Source organism: Musa acuminata, chromosome BXJ3-10 (genome assembly GCF_036884655.1).
Source record: "Musa acuminata AAA Group cultivar baxijiao chromosome BXJ3-10, Cavendish_Baxijiao_AAA, whole genome shotgun sequence".
NCBI classification, from domain to species: Eukaryota; Viridiplantae; Streptophyta; class Magnoliopsida; order Zingiberales; family Musaceae; genus Musa; species Musa acuminata.
In genome coordinates this window covers 21,160,202-21,186,937 of record NC_088358.1, presented here as the reverse complement: position 1 = coordinate 21,186,937, position 26,736 = coordinate 21,160,202, and the positions used below count along the sequence as shown (strand labels likewise).

Genomic DNA, 26,736 nt, shown 5'->3' with positions numbered 1-26,736 from the left:
CCTTCACTTCATAACTTAGATGATGATAGAACAAATTAACTTACATTATCTTCCTTGAAGCAAATCTAATCAGTTGGAATTCAAAAAAATATAATACAATCACAAAATCCATCACTAAAGCTGAATACCAAGCTATGGCTACCACTGCTATAAAATCAATTGAGTCACTAATCTGCTACATGAACTTGACATCATCTCCTAATGCACTCCTAAAAATATTATGATAATATTGGTGCTACCTACCTAAACGGAAATCCGGTGTTTCACTCATGCATGAAATACATTGTCATCGACTTCAACTTCATCAGAGATCAAGTTGTCAGATATCAACTACATATTTCTTACGTTAATATTTTTGATCAACTAGCATACACCCTCACAATCTTTCAATTACATTGTTTCAAAATTGATATTGTCAATAGAAGCTCAATCTGGAGAAAGCATGATAAAATATCATGATAGAAATAAATATGAAATGCTATCTTCAATCAATCTATGATTTAAAAATAAATTATAAATATGAATGATTGATGTGATTAAATAATTTAAGTGCATGATTAAAAGGAATCCCTCCCTCAAAACATATATTTATCGCTCCTCTCTACAACATTCTTCTTCTGCTCTACAGCAGAGGACGCTGGAGGGCCACGAGGTGGTGGAGACCTCAAGTGCTTGAGGGAGCGATGGAGGAACTCACACGTGTGGGAGAAGGCGATGGACAACGCAGCCCTGTTGACATCGAGCAGGGTCGTGTAGCCAACTCTGCATGTTCTTGGTGATGATGCATTCAATGGTCGCCAACACGTACTTGTACTCCCTTGACGTGGCCGACACCTCATTCAAGATCGCAAGAATCTGCGCCAAGACACATAGTCCTCCCAAGAAACAACGATTACGATTGTGTCAGGACAGTAACAAGAAAACACTCATGTCATCAAAATCAACAGATTTTTATTGCAAGGGTTTTGCACAGGACTCGGAAACCCGCAACAAGGGTCATCAACAGAAACTTACATGACAGAGAGCTCTAACAATGGCGGTGGTGGATGCTAGCCGACTGACCCCATGCGAGTGCCCACCATGGACAATGAGAGCCGAAGCGGAGGAGGAGGATGATGATGAGCCATGGTTGATAACGAAACCATTGAAGCTCGAGCTAAAGAGGGAGTTAGCATATGAGGTAGGAGACGAAGAAGGGAAGACATCCGTCGAGGTTTTCAGGATCCAAACATTAGCCCAGTATAACATAATATGGTCCATAATAACATAATATGATCCATATATTTTTGGATAACCATTAACATAAATCTTCCACGTTTGAGAGTTTCATACACTCATGTAAGTCATAGGGGGTCGACAAAAGTATTGCGGGCTCTATACATAACTTTCTTTCTGTCAAAACTTCATATTATCCCACAAACACTATAGTACAAAAGGATGTTGTGAGCAAGAAATTTAGCATGTGTAGGAAGTACATGCGGAACAACAAAAATATACATGTGTAAACAATATGAGGTAACATAAACTTTTTCATAGTACATTCAGATATGATAAAAATAAATGACAAGAGATACAAGAGTTTAAAGTAATCACATAAGGCTCAATTGAGGGAAGAATTCTAGATGAATTCAAATTCATAAAGATAATGATAAGACATATTTTGGACCTCGCCCACGTCACAACCCACGTCGCATCACGCCCCTGCCAAGTAAGCTCAAAAGCTGCTTTCCCGTGTCGAGCCGGAGCCCGTACAGGGAGGTGCCCCCTCGGAAAGTCCCGTCCCGGAAAGCTTGGGACAACGTCACATGGCTTCGTTCCGTGCATACCGGGCGACAGCCACATGAATGTAACATCTCATCACTCAGGGGATCGGTCGCCATGCTAAATCCGCGTATGACCGACCCTCAGGCAGTAACATAAAAGCCCCTGATCGACACTTGACCAGGGGACGGAAAAGAAAAAGAGAAAAAGACCATTGACTTAATCTACGAGGGGCCCAAGTCAGGAACCCCCCGATCAGGGCCTGTTTGCAGGAACTCGGCCACCCCCGGAGGCGCGATCGTCCCGACCCCTGATCCGACTCGACCTCGGCATTCCTTCCGACCGACCAAGAGATGCACTCCCGAGCGCCAGGAACTCCGGACATCGACCCGTGGACCAAGCCATACTAACTCCTCGGCCACAACACGTAAGTTCACCAACAGATAGAAACAAGAATAGATAAAAAAAAATTATAACAATTTTGTTATGATAGAATCTACGAGACATAATATGAATTATTTGGATAATCAATTATGTTTCAATTAACTTAAGAAAGATGTCGTTGGAATGATATAGATATATCAGTATACTTTCTGATAAAATAAATTTTGTACAAATTATAATTTGCACAAGAAGTTACAAGTGATTTAGTATGAAAATATCAAAAAACATTATCTCTATTTTACATAATCCTCAATTGATTGAAACATATATGAGTCTAGTTTCAAATGAAATAAATTTTGTACTAATTAGAGTTTTCAATAGAAAGTTACGTAATTTAATATTTAAAGGTCATTAATTATTGTCTCTATTTTGTACAAAAAGAGACAATAATCAAGTTTTACTATTTAAAGGTCATAAGAAATCTATACAAGTCTAGTTTTCAAATAATCAAGTTTTACTCAAATTAGAATTCCTTACAAAAAAAAAAAAAGTTATAACCGAAACAATGCAGAAATATTAGAATCTCGAAAATTTTCAAATTCACAAATTTAGAGCTCGTCAAGATTGATATCATTTGCAAAGACAAGACTCTTCAAAATACTCATAATCAAGATGAAATCAAGAATCAAAATTACTATAGAAAGATGTTAGAACACTTGCCTAAAAAGAATTCGATAGGAATTGAGCCAAAACCCTAAGCCCAAATCACTTCTTCTCGTCTTCCTTCTTCTCCTTCTCCCTTTTTTTTCCTCCACCGGACATTTGCCTCCTTTGAAATAATATATAAAAAAATATGGACAGGTAATTACAGGGATTTGGGCTTGAAGGAACTTTTCTGATGCGGTGGAAGAGCCCACTCAAATCAAAGATTTCATATATCCGCCAGCAATGCTTCGTCCTCTGTCCATACCCGCAGGAAACCAAGGTGCCATCGCCATGGCCTCTCCCTCTCCTTTGCTTTGACTTGGGAGGAAGGAAACCTCTTAAAGCTCTTCATGATATTGCATGATATGAACATGCATCAGAAAATCCAGATTTAATCACACAGATTCGGGAGATCTGATGTGTTCACTACTCTCCAAAATCATATCGAGTATCTGAATCTGAAGAACACCCTTCTTCCATGTCAACTTCTACGTCCTCTTCGGATCTTGATGGCCTCCTTCCCGCTGAATCAGCACCCATTCCTCGGCGGCGCATTAGCACGAGCTCAAGAAGCCTCCTTCTCGCCTCGTAAATTGGATTCGGATCGATCAACCTCCCCTTGTCATAAGCCTCCCTGAGGAACACCGTGTGCCGCTTCCCCTTCGTCGAGAGGTAGAACATCCCAGGGTGGTCCAGGAACAGGTCCCTTATGTTGAGATCAACCCCGAACCACTTCCTGAAGTGGCTAATCTTCTCTACCTCCACCATCTTCTCCACCGTCAAGCTCAAGAACTCGTGCGCGATCCCCACCGCCCTCTTCTCCAGCGCCCGCATTCCAGCTTTCGACCTTGCGCTTCCGCCACCACCGACGTCGTACGGCCCCGCGTACGGCAATCGCTGCCACTCCTTCACTCTGGCGCGGTAATTTTTGGTCAGCCGCATCCCGGGAGGAAACCCTTGCTTGAATGCGAACTTCAACTCTGCCTCGTCTGCTTGGTTCCGCTCCTGGCACCGCCAAGCATCCACCACCGGGGTAAATTTGGGGGTTTGAGATTGGTCGACGAACTCGAGGAGATGGGTGTTGGTTTCCCTAGGGTTCGTGCGAAGAACGAAGATGGTGGAGTTACGGGCGATGATCGAGTCCTCGAAGTCGTCGGGGAGACCGAGCTCTCTCCAGACCCTGAAGACGGCACGGAGGGGGAGGGATCGGGAGGATGACATGCAGAGGAGCCGCCGCAATCGGTCAACGGCATCGGGGGCGGAGGCGGAGGCGGCATCGGACTCATCAGAGGCGATGCGGGCGGCGGTGGGGGTGAGGCGGACGAGGGGCTGGGCGGCGGAGGGGTCGTAGAGGAGGGAGAAGATGCGGGGGAATGTGCGGACGAAGTGGGCGGCGCCGCGTGATAAGCGAAGGCGGGGGGCGGCGGCGGAGAGGACGGGGAGAGGGAGGGAAGCGGTAGGGGAAGCGAGGATAAGGTCCTGGACGGCGAGCACCTTGAGGAAGTGCTTGTACCCCTCCATCAGCTTCTCAAAGGTTGGGTCCATGGATCGACTGGCCACGTACTGGGCAGAGGTGGTCTTGCAGCGGCGGAAAAGGGTGGGGAGACATGCGGCCGCAGCGCCTCCCGACATGGTGGCGAGCGCAGAGCAGTGGCGGCGGTGCCTGAGAGAGCGAGAGGTGTGAATAAACTGAACCCGACCTAAACCCTCTCGGAGCCGTGACAAATGGATCGTCCATCTTCTTGTGCCAGTAAGACCCGTTCGTAATGGATCCGAACCCATCTGTTCAACCAGTATCCGACCCATTAAGATCACACTGGAATATACGAGGTTTTCTTCCTTTATGATTTCTTTACTGCTTTAACAAATTTTTGTTTTCTAATTAGGTGGGGCTAATTATAAATTATTTTTTATAATTAATTATTTTTAGTATCTCGAGCCTTATATTTTTAAAAATTATGTTAAAATCTTTATATTATATTTTAATCATAAAAATATTAAGATCGGATTAAAAAGATAATTTCATAAAATTAAAAAAATACTAAAATTACAAAAAATATTATATTAAATATTTTATTTTTATGAATATAGAGATCTTAATATAATTTTAAAAAATGTAAGGATTTAAATGTTAAAGATAAATAATTATAAAAAAATCCATAATTAACTCGATTAGATGTGACTTATTTATCATTAGTTGATTATAATCCATCAATCATATTTCCTTTTGGACAAATCACTGTTTGCTCAACTTACCATGATTAATTCTAGGAAAGCATCACTTCCACCAACCCTCATCCCTGTGGTTTTTCCTCTGCGTGCTCTCTGTTCTATGGCGATTCCATTATTTTCTTGCACAGAAAGCTCCATGGAAACAAACTGCTGAGAACAACATGGCTTAAGATTTTGAGTGTTAGGTATGAGTTTTATTATTATTGGCTTTTTCTGATCGATTCACACCTTCTTCTCTTTGTGACAGAAAGATGGAAGACGGAACAGTATGTTTTGAGGTCCTCTTAGTGGTTGGAATCTTCCGAGCATCGTTGAGTTTGTCAACACGTCGCTATGGAATAAAGACAAACGTGGCCGAGCCGCAGTGAATTGTCTCGTGGTTGGCGGTTGCGACGACACACAGGATTTAGAGCAGCTCGAGTAACCCTCCGTTGTCCATCCAATGGCAGTAGTTCACCGAGTCTCGCCCACGCTAACCTTCTCGCTCGCCTTTACGCTGTCATTAAAGTCGCTCATCTTCCTCTCTCTTCCCCTCCATCATAAACACCCCTCGCTGTCTACTCGTCGAATTCGAGCCGTCCCCTATATTGTCTCTCTCAAACGCAGCAAAAAGCTTCAGAAGCGGTAACAATGGCGTCTCCTCTCGAATCTTCGATGCCAATGGCGCTCTACTGCTCTTAGATTTAGCATCTTATTTGAGTGAGCTCTTTGGAGATTTCATTAGGTCGAGCTTTTACGTTTGTCTTTGAAAGATTGTTTGCAGAGATGGCGAATCCGAGATGGCGTTCTCAGACCAGCGGATATGAAACCATGATTCGGGCCGCCAAGATTGCTTTTTGCTTCCTTGGGATCCTCTCCTTCGGCGCCGCCGCCAGAGTCGCCGTCCCCGCTGCCATCGGGGCCCTAGCCTCTGCCCTCCCGGGATCCTTGTCCTTCCTTCGCTCGTGGATCGCCCCTCCATACCTGCTCGTAGCCATCCATTTCATTGTACTTGTCATTTGGAAGCTCTCTGAACAGCAGCAGCAGCAGCACCACCACCACAGCGAGCAATGGAAGGCGCAGGAGAGGAAGACGGAGCCCGAGAATCCTAGAAAAATCGAGTGTTTTGAGCCGATTCCTGATGCGAGCCTTCTCCGGACTCCCTCGCCTGAGATCTGCCGCGACGAAATCTCGATATCTCCGAAGACGGCGGCGGCGGTCCCGGGGCCGGAACTCGGTGAGTCCTCGTCGTCCGACGCGTCGTGCCTGACGAAAGAATCAGACGAAAGATCCATGGCTTCGTCGGTGTTTTTGGCGAAAGAGATCGTGGAACCGGAATCCAAGAGCAGCATTGCGGTGGCGGAAGCGGAGGACGTGCCGGCCGCCGCGGGCAAAGCAGGTATGGAGGACGTTTCGATGAACGCCACGTGGAAGGCGATCATGGAGAAGCCGTCTCGGGCGGCGGCGGAGCGAGCCGCGAAACGACCGGAGGAGGCTCCCCCATCCGCGAGTCACGACGAGTTGAACCGGCGAATTGAGGCTTTCATCAAGAAGAACTACGAGCAGATCCGGCTTCCCAGCAGCCGGCGGCGGCAGCTAGATATGGCAATCGACACGTCATATTAATGTCCATCTCCCTACACAAACTTACCTAATAACTCGTTAATCGTTAAAACCCTATTAATTAACGGTATTAGTGGAGAACGGAGACCGCTCGTAGATTCTTCTAAACCGGAAGATGAGTTTACACTTGAATTGCTCAAACCGGGCCCAAATTGCTCGAACCGGACCGAACCCAATGATAACAGCCCGTTTCCGCTCCCGCCTTCCCTCCCCTGCCGTCACTCGAAAGGCGTATGACCACAAGAAACTGCCGCCTGCTCCTCAGTAAATGCGCGACCCTAAAGGAACTCCAACAAATCCATGGCCGATCCGTCGTCGAAGGCCTCCACCCCCACCGCCAATTTATCTCCTGCCAGATCCTCAACGCCTACGCCCGATTTGGCCATGCCAATGATGCCCGTAGCCTCTTCCGCGAGATCCCCATCCCCGACATCGTCTCCACCACTAGCCTCATGTCGCTCTGCGTTCGATCCGATGACCACCTCGGAGCCGTCTCCTTGTTCTCTGGAATATTGTGCTCTGGTGGGCCGCCGGATGGCTTCGCCGTTGTTAGCGCCCTCTCCGCTTCAGGCCGGATGGGCGATGTCAGAATCGGTAGGACGGTTCATGCTATGGTCTATCGATGGGGGTTGGGCGGCGAGACGGTCGTTGGCAATGCGTTGATAGATATGTACTGTAGAAATGGAAGGATTGAGTTGGCTCGCAAGGTTTTCAGTGAAATGGTTGTGAGAGATTCTGTAACGTGGTGCAGCATGCTTCATGGGAATATGAAACACATTGGATTGGAATCAGCATGCCAGTTATTTGATGAAATGCCGATGAAGGACACGAGTTGCTGGACAGTGATGATCACTGGTCATGTGCAAGCAAAGCATCCGGTCCGGGCGCTACAGCTGTTCCTTCGGATGAAATCAGAGGGGCACATTCCCACTCCAATCACGCTGGTGGGAGTTCTCTCGGCTTGTGCCGATATTGGAGCACTAGACCTTGGGCGCATGGTACATGCATATATCAACAAGATAAATGTTGATGCTGATGTTACTGTCTATAATGCAGTGGTAGATATGTACTCGAAGAGTGGGAATGTTGGAATGGCCTACCAAATTTTTGATGAGATGATCTACAAGGATGTTTTCACATGGACCACAATGATTTCTGGTTTAGCAGCTCATGGAGATGGATATGGAGCCATGAAAGTGTTCTCCAAGATGTTAGACTCTGGAGTTCTCCCAAATGAAGTCACATTTGTAGGTGTTTTGTCAGCATGCAGCCATTCTGGGATGATACATGAAGGTAGAAAATGGTTTGGCAGAATGAAGTCAATCTTCAATTTATCTCCTCAGCTAGAGCACTATGGATGCATGATTGATTTGTTAGGGCGAGCTGGATTGCTAAGCGAAGCAAAGTCGCTCATCGAAAAGATGGACACAGAACCAGATGCCATCATTTGGCGATCTCTGCTTAGTGCATGCCTAGCTCACAGTGATGCTCATTTAGCTGAGGTTGCAGGGAAGGAGATAATTAGAAAAGAACCAGAGGATGATGGCGTCTATGTGCTGCTGTGGAACATGTATGCCTCATCGAACAGATGGGAAGAAGCCTTGGAGATGAGAAAGAAGATGTGGAAGAGGAAGGTGGTCAAGCAACCTGGATGTAGCTGGATTGAGGTGGATGGATTTGTCCATGAATTTCTAGTAGAAGACAGGACACATCACCTTCGAAGTGACATATATGTTCTCTTGGAAGGGATGGCCAAGCAACTCAAGATGGATAGCAATATCTCCATATTCGATGAAAGTGACCCAGGTGATTTTTTTCTGGACCCAGAGCTATTCATTTAGGTAGTTGATTGTTCTTACATCTGTAAGTTATTTCATATGCCGAGCAATTTGTCGGTTTCATCATCTTGCTGCCTGTCAAAGAAAATGGTGTTTTACTGCAAGCTAAGCTATGAACATCAGAACCCAAACAAATGGAGTTTTGTCCAAGCCCAGGTTGTTGAAGGAGCAAAACCCATTGGATATCATACTAGGCAATCCCTAAAGGTCTGAAATGGGAAGAAGAGAGGATTATAGAATTAACCTACCATGTGAACAGAATTGAACTCATCAAAATTAATCAATCAATATAGAGCTGATATTTCCTTCAAGCAAATTTCAGGAAATAAGTGGGAGACTATAATGATGATCACTAGAAGAGAAGTTCAAGAAGGAAAAAAGAGTTGTCATGTATAAGATACAGGTCACAAATGGGGAGAAGTTTTGCATCAAGAATTTACCATGAAAATTCTTAAAGCTTGGAAAGTTAGAGGTTAGCACAAAGGAGTTTGCCACAAACTTGACTTTTATCTACGGGAATCATGGAGTTATAGAAGAAAAATGCAGGATTCTATTTCCAGGACGGCATTGAACTTGACTCTTCTGGAAAATTGAGAGCAGTTTCAGTACCAAATACAAGTCATAACACTCCACCACCTAAATATACAGAACTATTCGAATCAAGAAGGCACTCCAATTCCGTTCACTGCAGAACTCCTACTTGAGATCTTGAGATTGCTCTTCGTAAGTGCTTCAGAGATCTCTGATAACAGAGAAAACCCATAAACCAGAACTCAAAATCATCCCCGGTGACAATCTGGATGTACTTTTGATGAGGCTTGTCTGAGTTCTCACTCAGGCTGGCCCTTTTCACCCTTCCTACTGGGATCAAAACCTGTGGCAGTCAATGGAAGTTAAATGTGAAAACATTCTACATATCTTATTGATAGTAAATTCTCTACTTTTCGGTGTTGGATTCTGAAAAGAAGTACCTTGTAAGGAACTCTCGCCAAATTTCCTTTGGGAGAAGTGATCCTGAGGGATCGATCACTCCGGAACGCTATCTTGTCAGTGGAAATGAAGAGCAGTCCTGCTATAGGGCCTGCTGTGGTTGACAGATAGCACTGGAATGCCTTCAACAGCTTCTCTCCTTTTGCAACCGAGAAATTCTGCCTGAAGACTCTTTCAACACCTCCAGCTTGAAGAATCTTTGCACCCAAGCTCAATTTTCCCTTCACTGTCTCTGAGATTTTGGGCCCTAGACTCACTGAAATTTCCAAAAGAGGTTAACTGAGATGAGTCACTTGGAAACAAGTTCTTTGCTATGCTGGTTTGGAATTCCAGGCAGTGTTCATCACAAAAACACACGAAAACAGGCGTTGCAGAGATTACTATTTAACATTGATTTTTTCTCATATGTTCCAAAAGGTCAGGTTCTTGAACTTTGGAATGACGGAGGAAGCCAGAAAACTTACCATGATATTTTATGCCTTTCATGTAGCTGTCTGCCTTCTTTCTGAATTTGCTCATCCAAGCCATTAGTGAATCCACTTCTTCTGCATCACAGAATAATTCTATTGAGTTTCTGCAAGACGATCAATGAAAATAACAACTTCATATGAGAAAGAAGATATTACTCTGTTTATATTGGGAGGAATCTGACGAAGTGGTTTGAAGACAGAGTCTATTAAGATCTGTAGAAACAGCAGGTTTTCCAGCCACTTCAGCTGCATATCCGATCGACCTAATAGGAACACCTCCAGCTTGATGATGGTTTATGTTCTTCATATTGAGCCGGTGCTCCTCCTGCTGCCACTAGCTGGGAGAAGTTGTGTGGGGATTCTGTGTTCCAAATAAGGCTGGTGGGGAGGCTTCTCTTATAAGGTGAAGCAACCTTGGACACTGTCATCCAAAGCAACAAAGGCAATTACATTAATATTACATGCAACTGGTGAAAAGCAGAATCAGCATGGGATCAGCAGCTACAAAGGCATCCTCATGAAAAGAAAGAGAAAAAGTAGATCATCATTGTTGGAGTTAAATAAAATATCGGGGCCTTTTCTAACCACAAGTTTTTACTGGGAACACAATCAAATCGTCTAACATGGTATTAGGGTGTTCAGTTTTGAATCGATATTCATCCATGAAGTTTCAAGAGAAAACACTGTGCCATGTTATTCTCAGAGAAAAAAATCAAGTTACCTGTGGTGAAATCTTGTTATATAATTATGAAGTGAGACAGAGAGAGAGAGCTCAAATTATTTGATGAAGTAAAGGAAGGTAAAAGTATGGTGCCATCGCCAAGCACATCATGCAGGGACATGCCATGTGCTTAGATGGAACCAAAACACCTCCACCTTCTTTTTCATGTAATTATTTGAAATTGTCCTATTAAGCTCCATGCCGACATCCCTGCTTGCCTGACACAAGAATGAATCAGCAGCTTATTATGCTGTCCTTGTTTGCTGGCTTTGGAGGAAGCTTTTGAGCCGGAAGCCAGATTAAGATTTGTTTGCTTAGCTGGAGATACATATGTGTTTCTGCATCAGAACAAACAGACAGATTGGAGAAGCAATCTTTTGATTGAAGGAAGTGCTGTACTAATCACATCTGTGGCAAGAAAGAAAAGGAAGAAGCTTCTGCAGATTTGGCCTCCCTGTAAAAAGCTTACTTTTGCCATTCTGTACCCTCTTGCTTGCGGAAACAATTTTGTTGGGGGGCCACACTCGAAGACCCACCCATGTCTCTGAAGCATCGTTTCCGTGGAGCAGTGGAATCATCCATCGGGCCTGTGTCACGTTTCTTGAATGTTGGGCTACATCTAAGTCACCTTCTTAGACATGGTTCCACACAAAATGTTTGATATAATAATTATACTTAATATTATATTGATTGAGGAGCAAGAGAACCGATGACGTCTTATAAGAGTTTATCTTTGCTCGCAAAAATAATTTTAGGATTTATCATGTTCATATTAGATTCATTTGAATCAAAAAATTTTCCGTATGCTCATATCGATGAATACTCTCTACTTATATTCATTAAAAATATATTAAATTTTTTATCATGTAAAAAATAAACTATAGGTTTTTTTTAGTTAACACACATTCAAGATTAAACCCCTTAAAAAGCTTTTCTCCTAACCTCTCTAGTTTAGTTCCAAAACAAGACTCTTATAGTGCTTTTCCTTTATACCTCCTCTCTACTAAATCCTTGAAATATATAAGGTATTTATAAAGCAAACCTTAATAACTAAATATGTATTTTCATATATAAATTTCTTATCTTTCAGCTAATTTGATTCTTACTACAAATTAGAAAAATACTTGAATTTTTTTTACAGCTTTGAAAATCTATCACTGAAGCAGCTGACACCCATTCATGAGATCCATCGTAGTTCGAAAGCTAAAACCGCAAACAACCGGATATTTATATTGCAATCTGCATAAAAATACAGCACTATTTCGAAAACAAGTTCTTATTTTTTTTTCCTTTATAAGGAGTAGATGAAAAAGGTGTATGCAAGATCACTACATATGTCAACATGACATGACTCATATACCACTCGGTTGCTGTGACACCATTTGAATCCTGCACTTATTGTTTCTGAATAGGATTGGAAGGAGTCATCACACAAGTAATATGATTAACAACAGTGCTAAGAGCTGCTCTTGTCTATCTAACCTGCAGCGAGCCCTCAGATACATCAAGAAAAGGATGCTTTTCCAGCCATCAGCTTATTTGAGATGATAATGAAGTTGCATGAGAAACAAGCAGCACTTCCTTTCTTTTGCCCAGAATGACATACTGCTGCTACTATCGATTACACGATGTTGGCGGCATCGGATACGTACTTGGTGGAATGTTCACTTGGGCACCAGGAACCACTGCTCGAACCCCATAAGCCATATGAGGTGCTCCGGGAACAGGAAGATTAATCGGAGTGCCTACTGCTGGCATCATAGGACCACCAACCGGCTGTCCGATGGCAGTTCCATATGGCTGAGGAGATTGGTTGATCGAACTCCCCGTAGCCGCAACTGGACTGCTCGTTTGACCAGTGATTGGCGGTTGAGTCGATATGTCTATGTTGCCTACACTGGTGATATCATGGATGCTGGTCCTTCTCCGCTCTTTGTTCATCGAGTTCAACCGAATGAAGTACTTTTGGGCATGGCTTGCGACCTGTGTAGGTGTTCTCGATATTACGAAATTCCGAGAAATGCTTCTCCAATCACCTTTGCCATATTTATCAAGTCCAAGAAGGAACAATCTGCAGAAGATCCAACAGTAGATATAGTTATTCATTTCCTTATCATAGATCTTGATGATAACAAACAACCTGCTAGTAGAAAAAACAGAGCAACACATTCACAAAAGCATCTGATGTTGAAAATGTAATCAAAGCAGTCACCACTGCAAGACATTCACACACAAGTGCCAGACAGCATATCAGTGTCAGATGTGATGTTGAGCGTCAAGCAGTCAACAATAACAAGATTGGTTTTCATTTTATACTATCTCTGGACCAATGAATTATGTAAATAGTAATATGCTAAGAGGAACCCAAAAGCATGTGACCAGAGGCCTCCTTATTTTCTTATTTCTGATGTTTGTAACTCAATTACCTTCAGGAGACAGTAAAATCATTTGTTTACTGCTCAATAGGATATCCAGAGAAAGAGATATAAATACAGAAACAAGTAAAACAACTCTGTTTGAGATGAGACTTAGGCAGGAAACACCGTCAAAGGGTGAAAAACATGTCAGAAACCCAAACTCCCAATACAGCTAGTTGATATCAGTTGTGGCTTTACTTTTAAGATAACTAGGGAAAACCAAAAAAATAAATCCTAAAATCTAACATATTTGCTAGTTCTCTTGACAAAATAAATCCTTAACTAGAGAACATAGTGCAAAGCTAGGGAAGCTGACCAATACGTTCCCTTTTCTCTGATGACAAGCAGGACTTCATTAGTGAAAATGACTGATAACCTATATCCAGAAGACTGAGGTGTGTGCTATCATAGATGGACCGCCTGATACTGAAAAGGTCCCAGCAACAGATACAGATTGTTACCAAGTAAAAGAGAGTGAACCAGATCAGTTTGTAGTATTTGCTTCAGATGACAGCGAGAAATATGTGGTTGCATATCCAGAAAGACAATACCAAGATAGTAAGAAACAGAAATCATCAACATGACAAGTCATTACAAAACATGATGGGATATTTTACTAGTAAGAATAATAACCATATGATCTCCTGTCAATAAAGAAACTATTGGCATTACATAGACCATAGCACCAAGTTTACGTCACAGGTGATTACTTCTTAGGACACCTTCAAAATTAGAACACCCATGGAAGAAAGAACACAAGAAAAGATCCCGTTCAGGTGCTATATATAATTACCAAACTTCAGGCATCCATGCCAATGCTGTTAGGTTCTCTTGATGAAAATCACCACAATGTTCTACCGATGTTAGTTCACGAACACTATTATAAAGCAGAAAAATGGTACCATCCAATGAAGCAACTGAAAGGTTCCACTGATTATAGACAAAATATGGTAGTTATGCCTTCAAAGTTCACAAAATTGTCTAGATATTTCATCAAAATGTCAGGATAGCATGACCAATACAAAAGTTCTAAACCTGATATTACGTCTAATATACAGAAGAAAGCCAACATATGTTTCATTCTCCATGGAAGGAACCACTCATCTTGCTGGTAAGACAACGACAAAAAGAAGATATTTGCGTCATAGCAACATTTCATAGTCTTAGCGGCCAGCTTGGTCATAAGATACAGGATGCACTTTCAAATTCAGGTTCCAAAATCAAGTAGTTCTTAAAAAGCCTAGTAGTATTCACAAAAGTTTCAATTGACGAGAAAGTTCTTGAGATAAACTAAATCTTTGTTATATTAATCATATGTGGGCCAAGAATTCATAAAGGCTAGCACCATCATTTTCCTTCATATCTCAACACGTTGAGGTTAAGATGTTGAACAAAGAGAATAAAATAAAGTGAGTACGAATACACCTGTGTTCATCCTCAGTCCAGGCGATTCCCTTTTTGCGTTCTTGATCTGATTTCGAAGCTTTCCCACTATGACTGGGATCACCATGTGAAAGCCCTCCCTTCTTACCACTAACACCATCATTAGCATGGTCATCACCGTCCGAGGAAGATGGATAGCAAGGTAGAGGGACTCGGCCAGACTCGATTCCATTGATATCCTCTAGCAAAAGCTCATAGTGGTTCTTTACATCCTCTATTGATTTCCCAGGCACATTGGCCGCAATTTTCTCCCACCAGTCGCTGCAATCCTCAGGATGCGTTGCCAAAGCATTTTCAAATGCTTTTTCCTGCTCCCTTGTCCAGGATGAACTGCAGCTCACTTCTTCCATCACCATCTTCACCAGCCCAGTGTATCAAGCATATAACTAGCAAAACAGAAGGGACCTGAAACCGAGACAGAGGGCTCCAAAGTTTCCAACACCAGTCAAAGCTCCAAAATCCAAAATCATCAACTCCTGAACACAAGATAGGATCTGTTTTCTACACTAGCACTCTCTCTCTCTCTCTCTCTCCTTCAGATTGATGACCATCCCACCGATGATCTTCGCCTAAATAGCTGTTGGAAATCAGATCCGAACTGTTTCTTGAATGGCGAATCAACAGATGCCGATCGATCAATAGCTGAAAAAATCATGCAAAACGAGGTTGTGGAGTGAGATTCCGGGGAAGATGTGTGTGGGGGGGGGGACAGATAAGGAAAGATAACCAACTTCACACAAGCAGCCAAGAGAGGCACCCAACAACAACAAAAAAAAAACCCTAATCCACACAACAAAGAAAAGCAGGCTAATCACTCCACAGCAAAAGTAGGGTTTCCTGCGATTGCAAAGAAACTCAACTGCAAAGGTTGGCACAATCAAACAAGATTAAAAAGGAAGGAAAATATCCATACCTGAAGATAGAGATAACGAGAAGGGAATTAGGGATTTGGGAAACCGGAGATTGGAAGGGACCAGTGGGAGCAGACCAAGACGCAGATGGATGTGATTGCAGGGTAAAAGGAACAAAAGAGAAAGGTGTGGATGATTGGGATGGCAACCCAGAATTCAATTGTTGCCTATGGTCAAGTCCCGATTGAAGGCTATCAATCCAAAGATAATATAAAGACACAAATAATCGAAGAATTTTACCTCCACAAGTCAACCAACACAATAATGCAATTCTTTTTCCTCCCAATGATGGATGGCAGAATCAGCACCAATCCAAACACCAACGATTCTCAATCATTCAGATCTACAGGTTCTCACAGTTTCAATTCCGAGGACATCAATCCAAAAAACACAAACCTGAATGGTTTTACCTTTGTACTCGCAGTAAAAGACCCAGAATTTAACCTATCGAGTCAACCAACAGAGACACCGCATCTCCACACACATCAATGATTTCAATCATTCGCATCGACCGATGGATGATTCCTTTGTGCTGTTTGAGACTGTTCCTACGAAGTAATGAATAGCTCTTTCATTTCCTCCTCAAAGCGGCCAAAGAGTGAATAGCTCAGTCCAAAATTTAGCCCCCGTCTCCGACTGGAAAGCCTCTTTTCCAAAAGACGACCAGAGACAAAAAGGCCCAGGAAAATCACATGTTTGCCACTCATGTCTTTAAAGATATTTAGTGTACTTGCCATCACATACTTTTTGAAGTGTGAAGTACACCAAATAATAATAATAATAATAATTGACATACATGTCTACTTTTCTTTTTTTATTATAATTATTTTTTTTACACACAGCAGTAATTAGATTGGACTGACTGTACAAGGTAGACTGTCTTCAAAATCCAAAATTTTGCTTATATGGCTTTGAGCTTACCCTTAGTTGATTATTATTTTGCTATAAGATCAGAGATGTTTAATTTACAACTAGCATTAATATTCCAAGTGAAAATTTTAAGTGTTTTAGGTACCTTCATATATTTGCTTAGTCTTTTTGGATGATAGTAACAAGACGAGCATATATGTGTGGGTGGGATCTTCATATTTTAGGGGTATATTTGTAGGAGGAAATATGTTATCTAGAATAGATACATAAAAACGGCAAATTGACGAACGGGCCCCGCGCGGGATCCACTGCAGCGTCCAATTACCTCGCTGGTAGATGTTTGAGGAAAATCTAGTTAAAACATTCTGTGCACAATCAATCGATCAGAGATCCAATGATGTTAATGTGTAAATAGTGTACAAAATAGAAAACGAACAGCATGCAGTTCTTTATCCTTACCAAGATGAATTGGCAGTCGAAAGAGCATAACATTATTCTGCAATTGATGCAGACTCACATCTACAAACCCAGATTTATCTCAGCCATAACCTGTGCCACCGTAGAAAGATGGAATGCCGTTCACCCAAGCCATAACCCAGATTTATCTCACCCATAACCTGGCAAAACCTACCAATTAAGCAAGTCTCTGTAACTTTGAGGCTCAGGTGCAAACAAACAAGCTGACCCATATAAAGTTTACACAGGCGGATTTGCATGTTATCGATAGGCTCATTGAATGAAAGGAAACAATTTTCAGCTACTGAGCTTTGTTGCGATGCCGATGAGTACAATATTCTCAGATCTAACCAGTGTTAGTTCCACAAAGAGAAAATAAATACAAGATCTTAAGGCTGTGAAAAATAAAATCCAACGAATGGAAAATGATCCCGCACCTCATGGTTGTGCGAACAACTCGACTGTATTCTTTTATCTGCATCAATCAGTGTTGGTGTAACAGCCATAGTTGGACATGACCATTCAAACTTCTATTGGCAGTCACGAAAACAGAATCAAAAAGATTTTACTCTGCTACAAAATTGAAAATAATGAAGACAGATCCAAATGAACCTCCATCGAGTTAGAGATCAGAGTGGGGACATCGTCCGAGCACCTGGCCAGAGGTGAATGGAAGAATGTTGCAATTTTGGAAGTAGATAAATCGTCAGGATTCTGATCTGTTAAATTCAAACACCTGCTTCAAAAGCAGCACCCGATACACACAGCTACAGCACTCAGCACATATAGCCTACTATAATTTTGAAATTTCAGAAATGAAACTGCAAGCTGACTACTCATGTTAACCACAGACCGATTGAACATGTTATTCTTTAGTTGTAATCCTAGATATAACTGGAATAACTAATATTTTCACCGAAGGTTCTCTGCATAAGAAAAGGAGATCTATCAAGGAAAAAGTTGCATAGGTTATAAGGACTTGTACCAGGCCTGCAGTGGAACATGTAGGTCAAACCTTCACCACATGGGCATCTGCTAATGAAGAACTGAGGTCTTCTCTTGACTGAGATCTGCGGCTCGAAAGTGTTGTCTTACCCCGGTGAGGCGGCCAGAAGGATCCTGCTCCACTGCCAAACTGCATTTGGCCTAAACTACCAGATGAATAACTATGAGAGACAACCAAAGGAAGCACAGAAGATTCACTAAGATGAACGCTGCTGCCTCCCAAGCCCTGTCCCATGTTAAATGGATGCTGCTGAGAACCACTAATGGTAGGACTGAGTGGTGTCTTTACCCTTCCATCACCTAAATATTAGAAGAAAAGAAAAGAATTAAAAAGGCTCAAATTCTGATTTTCATGTCTTTTGTCATGAAATGCCAGTAACATACTAGTAATTCTTTTTCCGAGTTCACAAAATTTGACCAGTCCAATTCTGTAATTACAAAAATGACAAACTGAAATTTTTTATCTTACAAAGAACCAATTGGCAACCAGATCATGCCCCATGTCTCAAAAATTTATATCCATAATCTAGAAGTAGCAACATCAATTGATCAAGCTCATTATTGCACTAGCTTGAAAGTCAACCAATAAGTATCCCAAATGTGCATATAGAACCTTCATCCAATCAGACAATCTATAAGTAAAAGATATTCAAGCTACATCATAGAATAATTGGAATTTTATGTGATTTGGTAAAATAAGTTCATGAAAGAAAAAGAAAAAAGTTAATCTTTGTTACCAAACAAAAGAAAGCTTTTAAAGTGAGAGAAAAGCACCTTAAAATTTGTCCCAAACACACAATAAATTGATATAATATTCAACTTATCAGCTACGAGTTTCACTACACTCTGCTAGATCTACATTTAGATTCCCTTTCTTTCACAAACATGGCAGTATGATAAAACCTTGTCACTTTCAGGTTTATCATAGTTGCTGAGGGTGTAAGTTAAATTTAACTCAGAACTGATTTGACTGGAATAAATAATTACCGCAGAGGATATGAAAGAATGATGACAAAAAAGAAAATAGTTGAAGACTTCATGTTTGTTGAATGAAAAGGATTAGAGGCAGTTTCTAGAAGACTTCAAGTTTGTTGAATGAAAACCCATGTACATCAACCAATGTTCTTCACTTATGTAGATACAAATTTGGGCTCCTGCACATCAGCAATGATGTCTTAGTAGCCAGTGTTGAGCTCTCGCACATCCACCAGAAGGGGTTATTGCTATTGCTTAAGTTGGGCAACCATGGCGTTGGCATTAGGCAGAAGCGTGGAGGCTGGTCATTCAATGTACATGATTTTTTGGCCATGATCATCATCATAAAGCTTGCCAAGGCATTGATAGGGCCTCTACTGTTTACCAACTAGAGAAGAAAGCTTTCTCAAAATTCCAAATTAAAGGAAAAATAGGTTAATTACAGAAAAAATTACAAATATGAAAACAGAGTTATCTAAAATAAGGGCCTGCATGACAATACAGTTTTCTAAAGAGGGATACAAGGTTTTTCATTGACTAAAATACATAAGCCTAATCATATGAGACTAACATCACTTCTCTATTAGTTTTCCTAATTCTATCTATTTACTATTTTTTAATATTTTTTTATAATTTTGTGAAGATTAGATGCCAGCCGGATTGGTACGTAACAAATAATAATTACTAATGCAAACAAGGGTGGGAACATATAATTCATACTAGTATATATATATATATATATATATATATATATATATATATCATTTTTTTATTTTTTATTGTTGTATTCAATGATACTAGGTGATATAGATAGATAGACATATAGCCCAATATACTATTACTGTACTGGACCAATATTTAAATCCTTGGGTGCAGCTTTTGTACTCTTCAACTCCTCAAAACACTATGCACTAAGATCAAATGCCCGATGCTGGCAATATGCTGATTCCTAGTAGAAATCTGAGTAATTGCTGCTCTTTGAGATTCTTCTCAACTTGCAACATAAGCCCAAGTTAGCTAAGGACAGCACATGTTAGTTCTCCTTTTGATTTGGTTGAGACTGCCACAGGTTCAAGTGGACCATCTGTTGTGACTGGTGAACACACTTTAGCTAAAATCAATATTTTAGCTAGTATATAATTTTTTTTCCAATTGCTTTATATTTCTTTTAGTTTTGTTTTTTAGAATTTTCAATTGTAAATTTACTTTTTGACTAATCCCAATCCTGTGAACGTTCCATAAGAGTATCAATCTTAAACAAAACAAGATGATACAAGTCAGAATTCACATGACAAGATAGCACAATTACTAAGAGACACAAAATCAATATGAAACAAATACATGCAGCCTGAAAATGACTTGATATGCTCTGTATCATTCCAATTTTATCGGATGTCTCCGAAGAGACAAAATGACTTGATATGACATATTTAAAAGTACATCTTAATTAGTAAACTTTGAATTAAAGTGAAGTTTTTTTAGATACAAACCCAAATTGGTGTAAATTAAGACATGAACACAAACCAGATATAATCCCTTGACATCCTCACTCTAAAGGCATGTTTGAATTGTTCCAAGTGAAGCAGCAGTTAATTCAAGCTATATAGTAAATTAATTACTTCAACCTATAGAGTAAATTAAGTTCAAATTTGACTAGAATCCTCAAAATAACTACAACCTGGAATAGTCTGAAGTTATTCCAAGAGCAAACATCTTGTTTTTAACATTTTCATTGAACCAGACAAACCCTAAAAAAAGGACAAGTAACCTAATAAAATATATTACTTAGGGCTATTATGGGTCGGGTTGAGATGCCATTACCCAAACATGACCCATCCAACAGCAGGAGGATTTCCTGAGCCAAACTAAAACCATATAGTTAAGTCTGTTGATTTAGTAGGTCAAGAGTCTCATACATGTTTTAAAATGATTTTTAGAAAATAATTCAGGATATGGCTCAAGGTAGGTTGAGTTGAACATACTATTAAGAAAACATATGCTTCACCCGAACACCACTTGCCCTGCTACAGGTCAAGATCTCCTGACCTGGGGGCCAATCCATGAATCTAAACGGGTGGGGTGGCATTGACCCAACAACACTTTCAGTAAAGACTCCCTCAACCTGATTACTCCATCATCAAACAAATTTAAGATATGCAAGTTTACTAGCAATTTATATCACCCATTACAATACCATGAATGTCAGCAAAAATTTGCTTAGAAGGCATCAAGTTAGATTCTTTAATGACACGGATTTGAGTTAAAAATTAATCCAAAATTTTTTGTACATAATACAACAGTAAGTGTCATTATATTTAAACCAAGACCATCATTCTGATACAAAGAACATTTTTCTTACACGATAAATATGCTGAAACCAGTGTTTATCTTTTCAAAAATGTGACAAAGGCAACTCTTTCATGACTATAGCCAAGAGCTGTGAACAAACATCATATCTGGCTTATGTAATGGCTAAAAGCAATTTCTCTATAGATGCACAAAACAGGAATTTTCTTGGATTAATAAATGCTGATGAAAGCATGTGCGGCAATCAAAACTATCAACAATGGTGAGCTTACCTGAGATAATAGGACTCCGCCGCTGGAATCTGAAAGGGGAAGGGATATTAAGAACAGAGTTTGTCAAACTCTTATACCTGAAGAGTAAGATGCAAGATCGTCGGAGAAATCTTGGCATCCAATTGCTTACACATGACAATGCACAACAAAGTAGTAAAACCGAGACAAAAAAGATTACTACAAAAATAGCTGGATGTATGTCTCTATATATTATTTCATAGCCTTTTACTTCAACTCTCTTGGACAATGCTTGTCCAGCCTCCAATAAGGCAACCCCGAGGGTCCAAGTAATACTTCCAGAACCAATAATCACCTGATTATCCTTAATGTGCAACCCATCTCTCAAAAGGGATGCAACATAGGGGGCCCTAAAGCAATATTGTTCTATAAAAGGCTGCGCTGCAACACTATTCTTTGCAACTTTCCAGGTTTTTCCACAAAATTTCTGACCCATTATTAATACATCTTCAAGTGAAGCCTCGGAGGACAAGTTAAAAAACCGAAAAACCACATAGAAACCTGACATGGCATAGAATTTCCCACGTGGCTGAGGTAAACCATCACTCAGAGCACAGGGTTTAAGTTCACAATCAATTCCAGAACTGAAGTTAGACCATGCTGACCGATTAACTGTTAATCTTGCAAGTGAACGACATTCTTCCCATTGTGGGGCACCAATCAATTCAACAACTATTCCAGTTTTCTTCTTGCTCATGGTTTTCCCTCCAGTCAAAGGACTTCCTTCTTGCTTAACTGAGGCACAACGAGAACAGGTATACTTGTCCCTATAACCATTATTTAAGCAAGGATGTTTAAGCTGTAACTTATTATTCAAACCAGCTCCTGTACCCACAAACTTTCTGAAAAGATGGGCCACAGACTTGTCAAATGCATCATTCAATCCATATCCTGATAAAGAATATGCACTAAGATGGTGATTAGCAGATGCAATTCTCAAACTTATACTTGTATCAGCATGTATGGGCGTCTCTGTCTCAAAAGTAACTTGCAACGACGAACCACCTAGATCAAGTGAACCGTATGTTTTTCCAGCTGGCAAGGAACCCAATAAACCCATGTGATGATTAAGAGCTATCCACCCATAATAGGCTTCCTCCATGCCAGATATAAGCTTAATCCAATCTCTCCTGCATAAAAATGATGATTTCTTCAAAATGGTCCATGCTTTATCCAGAAGCCAGTCTGAATCAGACTTAGGTAACCTGCGAACTCCAGCTGTAGCATATAGAAAAAGTGATGTATCTTTATGAGCATGCTTTGGTATTTGTTTCTCAGCCCACAGTAGGAGTGGCTGCAAAACAGCCCTTAAGCCATATTTGTCATGAACAAGCTTATCAAAACCTGGCTCTGTTTCCATACGGTGATAAGCACGGCCACTCTGTGTTCTAGGATTTCTTTGAGGACCTTCAGGTAAGGATTTCAATGCAATAGGCAAGTTTCTATGTCCTTTATTTTGATCAAAAGTCCACTTGTAAACATAAACCCGAGTGCCAGTACTACCACAATCAAGTATAACATAATGCTCAGATGCTTCATGTGACAAAAAAGTACTGTAGAATCCAGAACATAGTAAGATCAATGAGAACAATAATAGTAGTGCAATAATGCCTACAGTTGCCCAAAGCCATTTCTTCCTTGTAGTTGGAATAGTTGGATAGGACTTATCCTTTGAAAAACTTGATGTGGCACCTTCCCTTTGAAGAGCACGAAAAGGTTTTGCATCTCCATAACTCCTATCGCTTTCAAGATCATCATCCTCACCTGAATTTTGTTCAGATAATGTTTTCAGATCATGGAGAGATGAGGAAAGTTGCATGTTTTCCCTTTCAGGAGATCCAGTAATATAATATAAACTGTTTTAATAGACAACGTATGGAGGACTGCAGTGCTGTTAGATACCATTTGCCTCCAGATTATCACCTACGCTGTTACGAATTTCCAGCTTCCTCTATATAATAATTTACCTGAAAATGTATTTGTTATTAAAAATATGGCTTTCAAATAAAATCATCTAATTGATACTATTGACATAGCGAGCATAAGAGTAGAACTAATAAATTTTCTACCATATATAGGCAATTTTATTATATCATTAATAGCAAAATTTAATGACATAAACTAGTTTGAATATGTAAAATAATTGATGCAGCAGCATGAAAGATTCTATTTTGATGACAACTAGATGTTATAAGTCATTCCTTGGACAGAAAAGAAACACAAAACTGAAGTAAGATCAAGCTTCGCAGGAACTTATTTGTAGCTTATTTCTTTAAAGTCTAGTCCTAACAGCTGATCAATTGAATCTATTTCACAGCATTTATGAAGCAAAAGCCTAAAACACTTCCAACTGAATATAATGGATGTATAAGAAGTGATATAGGGCATGAAATTCGTTAGGAGAAGTAAGGAATTTAATTTCGCCCAGATTGGCATGAACCAAGATGCGGACCATCCCATTTTGGAATGTCTGGTCTCTTTTTTTTCTTTTATTTTTTCCCTCTTAACGTTGTTTAGTCCCTTTTATTTGTAAATTAAAGGCCGAACCTGATAGCTTTTAGGGCTTGTGACTCCTCGCAAGCCTGTTCTCCCTCTTCATGTGCTGTTGCCCAATCACTACCACCACCTATCCAACCATCGCCTGCCACCTACGTCATCTTGGTACTTCTCCTCCTCTTCCTCCACTGCCTCCTCTTCCTGTTCTTTGTTTTCCCTTCCTTTTTCTTCCTTATTCTCCCTTCTTCCTTCCCCTGCAGAACGTACACAGGTACATAATGACATGCAGTCTGTTGGTTCTTTGGCATGGACCAGACCCATAGCAGTCTAATGATCACCCAATACGGGTTTGATACCAGAAATCTCCTTCCTTGTTTCCATATATTGTCAAAGTTGTTGAAATATTTATGAATTCTTGACTTCTAAAAGTTGTTCACCAAATTTGATGAGGAATATAGCCACACAAAACCACAGATAAAGAGAGAAGTAATTATGATTTGTGACAGATTTTCACTAAACCTGCTGAGGTGTATAACCTAACAAAACCACTGATAGAGTGAGAAGGAATCATAATTTTTTTCAATTAATCCAAGAAAGATTTACTCATATTTTCACTGGAAATGCAATAACGGAAATTTTCAAATTGATGAACTAGAGATCCATAGAAAAACTACTGGGGCCTGGGCATAGTTTTCTTGACAATAACAAAGACCAAATCAATTTCAACAAAATCCACATGAAACAACAAAAAAATTTAATTCATGAAATTTTAACCTCAAATTGAGCTTGTATGTTTCTGTTCATTTAATTTCTTGATAGAGAGCTTCGCTGCACCATTCATCCAATATTCAATTTGATCCACTTCCTTCTACAACAGATGAGAATAATCCATCTTTCCTAGCTCTCCAATATATACTATAATACAATATTTAGTCGCAACCACTATAACTGTTAAAGGCAGATCCGAGCAAACGATTATCCCACAAGAGCGAGTATTAAATTGTGACGCTCGATGTCATACAATGTCATACATGTAACCTAAACGAAATATCTTCATAGAGACACGAATCAAATCAAATCAAATCAAATCTCCTCCCTCCTCACAAAATGTGGTCAAATTAGAGTAACTATACATACAAGATGCATCAGACGAGAAGGAATTGGGAAGTCATCGACCACGGATTTCGATTTTAGTTACGAATCTAGGATTTGATGGAATACCTTATAAATATAAGTTCCAAGGAGAGATAAAGATTGGCGGGCGGAGGAGGAACTCGACAATGGCCGAGATCATCGGCAGCGGCGTGGAGATCAAGCGTTGAGTTGCGACGGGCGAAGCGGCCAGAAAACTCCGGTTGTCGTGGAGATCGGAGGATAGAGCGAACAGATTAGAGGAAAGGACGGCGGTACTTCCAGGATTGGATGATCGGTGACGGCTATCCCCGAAATCGGAGAGTGCGTAGGCAGCAGCTGCAGTGTCGATCCAGGAATGGGCAGAGGGCAGCTGCGGCAGCGGCGAACGCGGCGATCGGATGAAGGAAGAGAAACCACGAGCGGCGATCTCCTCCGGAGACTGAAGCCAGCGGCGAGGAGCAGGTATTTGGCGAGAGAACGAGTCCGAAGATATGTTTTGATTTCTATTTTTCATTAAACCACTACTTTATATATATATATATATATATATATATATATATATATATATATATATATATATATATATATATATATATATATATATATATATATATATATATATATATATATATATAACTGGATGAATTTTCGGGAAAAACCTTGAAAATTTTTCGGATAATATTTTTTAAACAACCATCCTACGTTTATAGATCATTGTCCTCTACTTAATTGGTTATTACATTTTTGCTCCAATAATCATTTCCTTTAGTCACTTATTCCTTAACGCTTAAACTGATTTCATCGATTACTTAGCAATGTTTTTATAATCTAGTAAGAACGATTAGGATTGGTATAGGTGTATATATACTTGAGTTCAATGAGGGTGTAGAGGTGATGGCGAACAATAAGGAGGTGACGGTGTAATGTGAGAAACATCAGTGGATTCGATAAAGATAAAAGTAAAATGATCTTTTGAGGATATTTTATAATAATTTTTTTAAAAGTTAAGATGCTTTGTGATGTGATTATTCTGAATATAACTATCCAACTATCCAAACTTCTAATATACCCTAAAGATGCAAAGTATCTCTAACATAAAATCTATACATCATAATATTTAATGTGCTTTAATCACGTAATATATCTCTTTATGAATGATCTATTTACTAAGGATATACACATACAAAATGGTTAAATGTATTATAATCATCCAATGTATCTAAAACAAGTATATGGAACATCTGGACCTAAAAGAATGTAATGTATCTACTAGATATGCCCTTTTCATATAAGATATATCCCTATGAATCATTTATCTAATATATAAGCATGAAAATATTTGGTGTCTCCTAATCAAACAAAAAGTCACTTATGATTTGCACATCCAACATAAACATCACTAGAAATATCCTAATTAGATAAAGCATTTTCTACATCGATTGCATCCATATTTATTAGATGCAGACATCAAAAATATCATCTATCCATTATACAAGTAATAAATTTGAAGTTTTCAAAATTGATAGAAATTAAGCTTCCTTATAAACAAGTTTTGTCTTGCAAGAATGATGGAATGGAGCATAGACAATATCACAATCACCTATAGCCCATTAAGACTCGAAAGATTATTGATATCAAATTGATAATCAAAATTGATACTAATAATATATATAGTATTAAATTTGTAGGGCCAAATGTGCTGTTGGCAAACTTGAAAGGAGTGACACAT

General features: G+C 40.1%; 6 protein-coding genes across 12 annotated transcripts; 2 read left to right on the top strand and 4 right to left on the bottom strand.

The window, feature by feature from the left end:
• Positions 1 to 2,818: 2,818 nt before the first annotated feature.
• Positions 2,819 to 4,551, bottom strand: LOC135651207 (protein ROOT PRIMORDIUM DEFECTIVE 1-like). Its single transcript, XM_065171110.1, has one exon. It carries the CDS (start codon positions 4,480 to 4,482, stop codon positions 3,277 to 3,279), a length of 1,206 nt encoding a protein of 401 aa, XP_065027182.1. The 5' UTR covers positions 4,483 to 4,551; the 3' UTR covers positions 2,819 to 3,276.
• A 902-nt stretch (positions 4,552 to 5,453) lies between these two features.
• Positions 5,454 to 6,687, top strand: LOC108951512 (uncharacterized). 2 transcript variants are annotated; one of them, XM_018819451.2, is made up of 2 exons: positions 5,454 to 5,706; positions 5,835 to 6,687. In XM_018819451.2, the coding sequence occupies exons 1-2, from the start codon at positions 5,525 to 5,527 to the stop codon at positions 6,685 to 6,687; spliced, it is 1,035 nt and encodes a 344-aa protein (XP_018674996.2). In that variant the 5' UTR covers positions 5,454 to 5,524. The 2 variants fall into 2 exon arrangements, with proteins under 2 accessions (XP_018674996.2, XP_065026431.1); XM_065170359.1 differs by having other exon boundaries at positions 5,608 to 5,706; positions 5,846 to 6,687.
• Positions 6,688 to 6,917: 230 nt separating this feature from the next.
• LOC135650775 (pentatricopeptide repeat-containing protein At2g22410, mitochondrial-like) lies at positions 6,918 to 9,462 on the top strand. The gene has a single exon (XM_065170358.1). It carries the CDS (start codon positions 6,918 to 6,920, stop codon positions 8,523 to 8,525), a length of 1,608 nt encoding a protein of 535 aa, XP_065026430.1. The 3' UTR covers positions 8,526 to 9,462.
• LOC104000502 (GEM-like protein 7) lies at positions 9,087 to 10,289 on the bottom strand. Its single transcript, XM_009422576.3, has 4 exons — positions 10,139 to 10,289; positions 9,977 to 10,057; positions 9,494 to 9,768; positions 9,087 to 9,396 (listed from the first exon to the last, which is right to left on the bottom strand). The coding sequence occupies exons 1-4, from the start codon at positions 10,287 to 10,289 to the stop codon at positions 9,205 to 9,207; spliced, it is 699 nt and encodes a 232-aa protein (XP_009420851.2). The 3' UTR covers positions 9,087 to 9,204.
• Positions 10,290 to 11,907: 1,618 nt separating this feature from the next.
• Positions 11,908 to 16,056, bottom strand: LOC135651529 (transcription factor SRM1-like). 4 transcript variants are annotated; one of them, XM_065171653.1, is made up of 4 exons: positions 15,885 to 16,056; positions 15,715 to 15,817; positions 14,546 to 15,205; positions 11,908 to 12,774 (listed from the first exon to the last, which is right to left on the bottom strand). In XM_065171653.1, the coding sequence occupies exons 3-4, from the start codon at positions 14,917 to 14,919 to the stop codon at positions 12,318 to 12,320; spliced, it is 831 nt and encodes a 276-aa protein (XP_065027725.1). In that variant the 5' UTR covers positions 14,920 to 15,205; positions 15,715 to 15,817; positions 15,885 to 16,056; the 3' UTR covers positions 11,908 to 12,317. The 4 variants fall into 4 exon arrangements, with proteins under 4 accessions (XP_065027725.1, XP_065027726.1, XP_065027724.1 ...); XM_065171654.1 differs by lacking the exon at positions 15,715 to 15,817; XM_065171652.1 differs by lacking the exons at positions 15,715 to 15,817; positions 15,885 to 16,056 and adding an exon at positions 15,477 to 15,668 and having other exon boundaries at positions 14,546 to 15,400.
• A 1,020-nt stretch (positions 16,057 to 17,076) lies between these two features.
• LOC135651820 (probable apyrase 7) lies at positions 17,077 to 25,513 on the bottom strand. 3 transcript variants are annotated; one of them, XM_065172291.1, is made up of 4 exons: positions 25,095 to 25,513; positions 23,925 to 24,127; positions 21,360 to 23,344; positions 17,077 to 18,105 (listed from the first exon to the last, which is right to left on the bottom strand). In XM_065172291.1, the coding sequence occupies exons 3-4, from the start codon at positions 23,194 to 23,196 to the stop codon at positions 17,810 to 17,812; spliced, it is 2,133 nt and encodes a 710-aa protein (XP_065028363.1). In that variant the 5' UTR covers positions 23,197 to 23,344; positions 23,925 to 24,127; positions 25,095 to 25,513; the 3' UTR covers positions 17,077 to 17,809. The 3 variants fall into 3 exon arrangements, with proteins under 3 accessions (XP_065028363.1, XP_065028364.1, XP_065028362.1); XM_065172292.1 differs by lacking the exon at positions 23,925 to 24,127 and having other exon boundaries at positions 17,077 to 17,519; positions 17,786 to 18,105; XM_065172290.1 differs by lacking the exon at positions 23,925 to 24,127.
• Between the last annotated feature and the right edge of the window lie 1,223 nt (positions 25,514 to 26,736).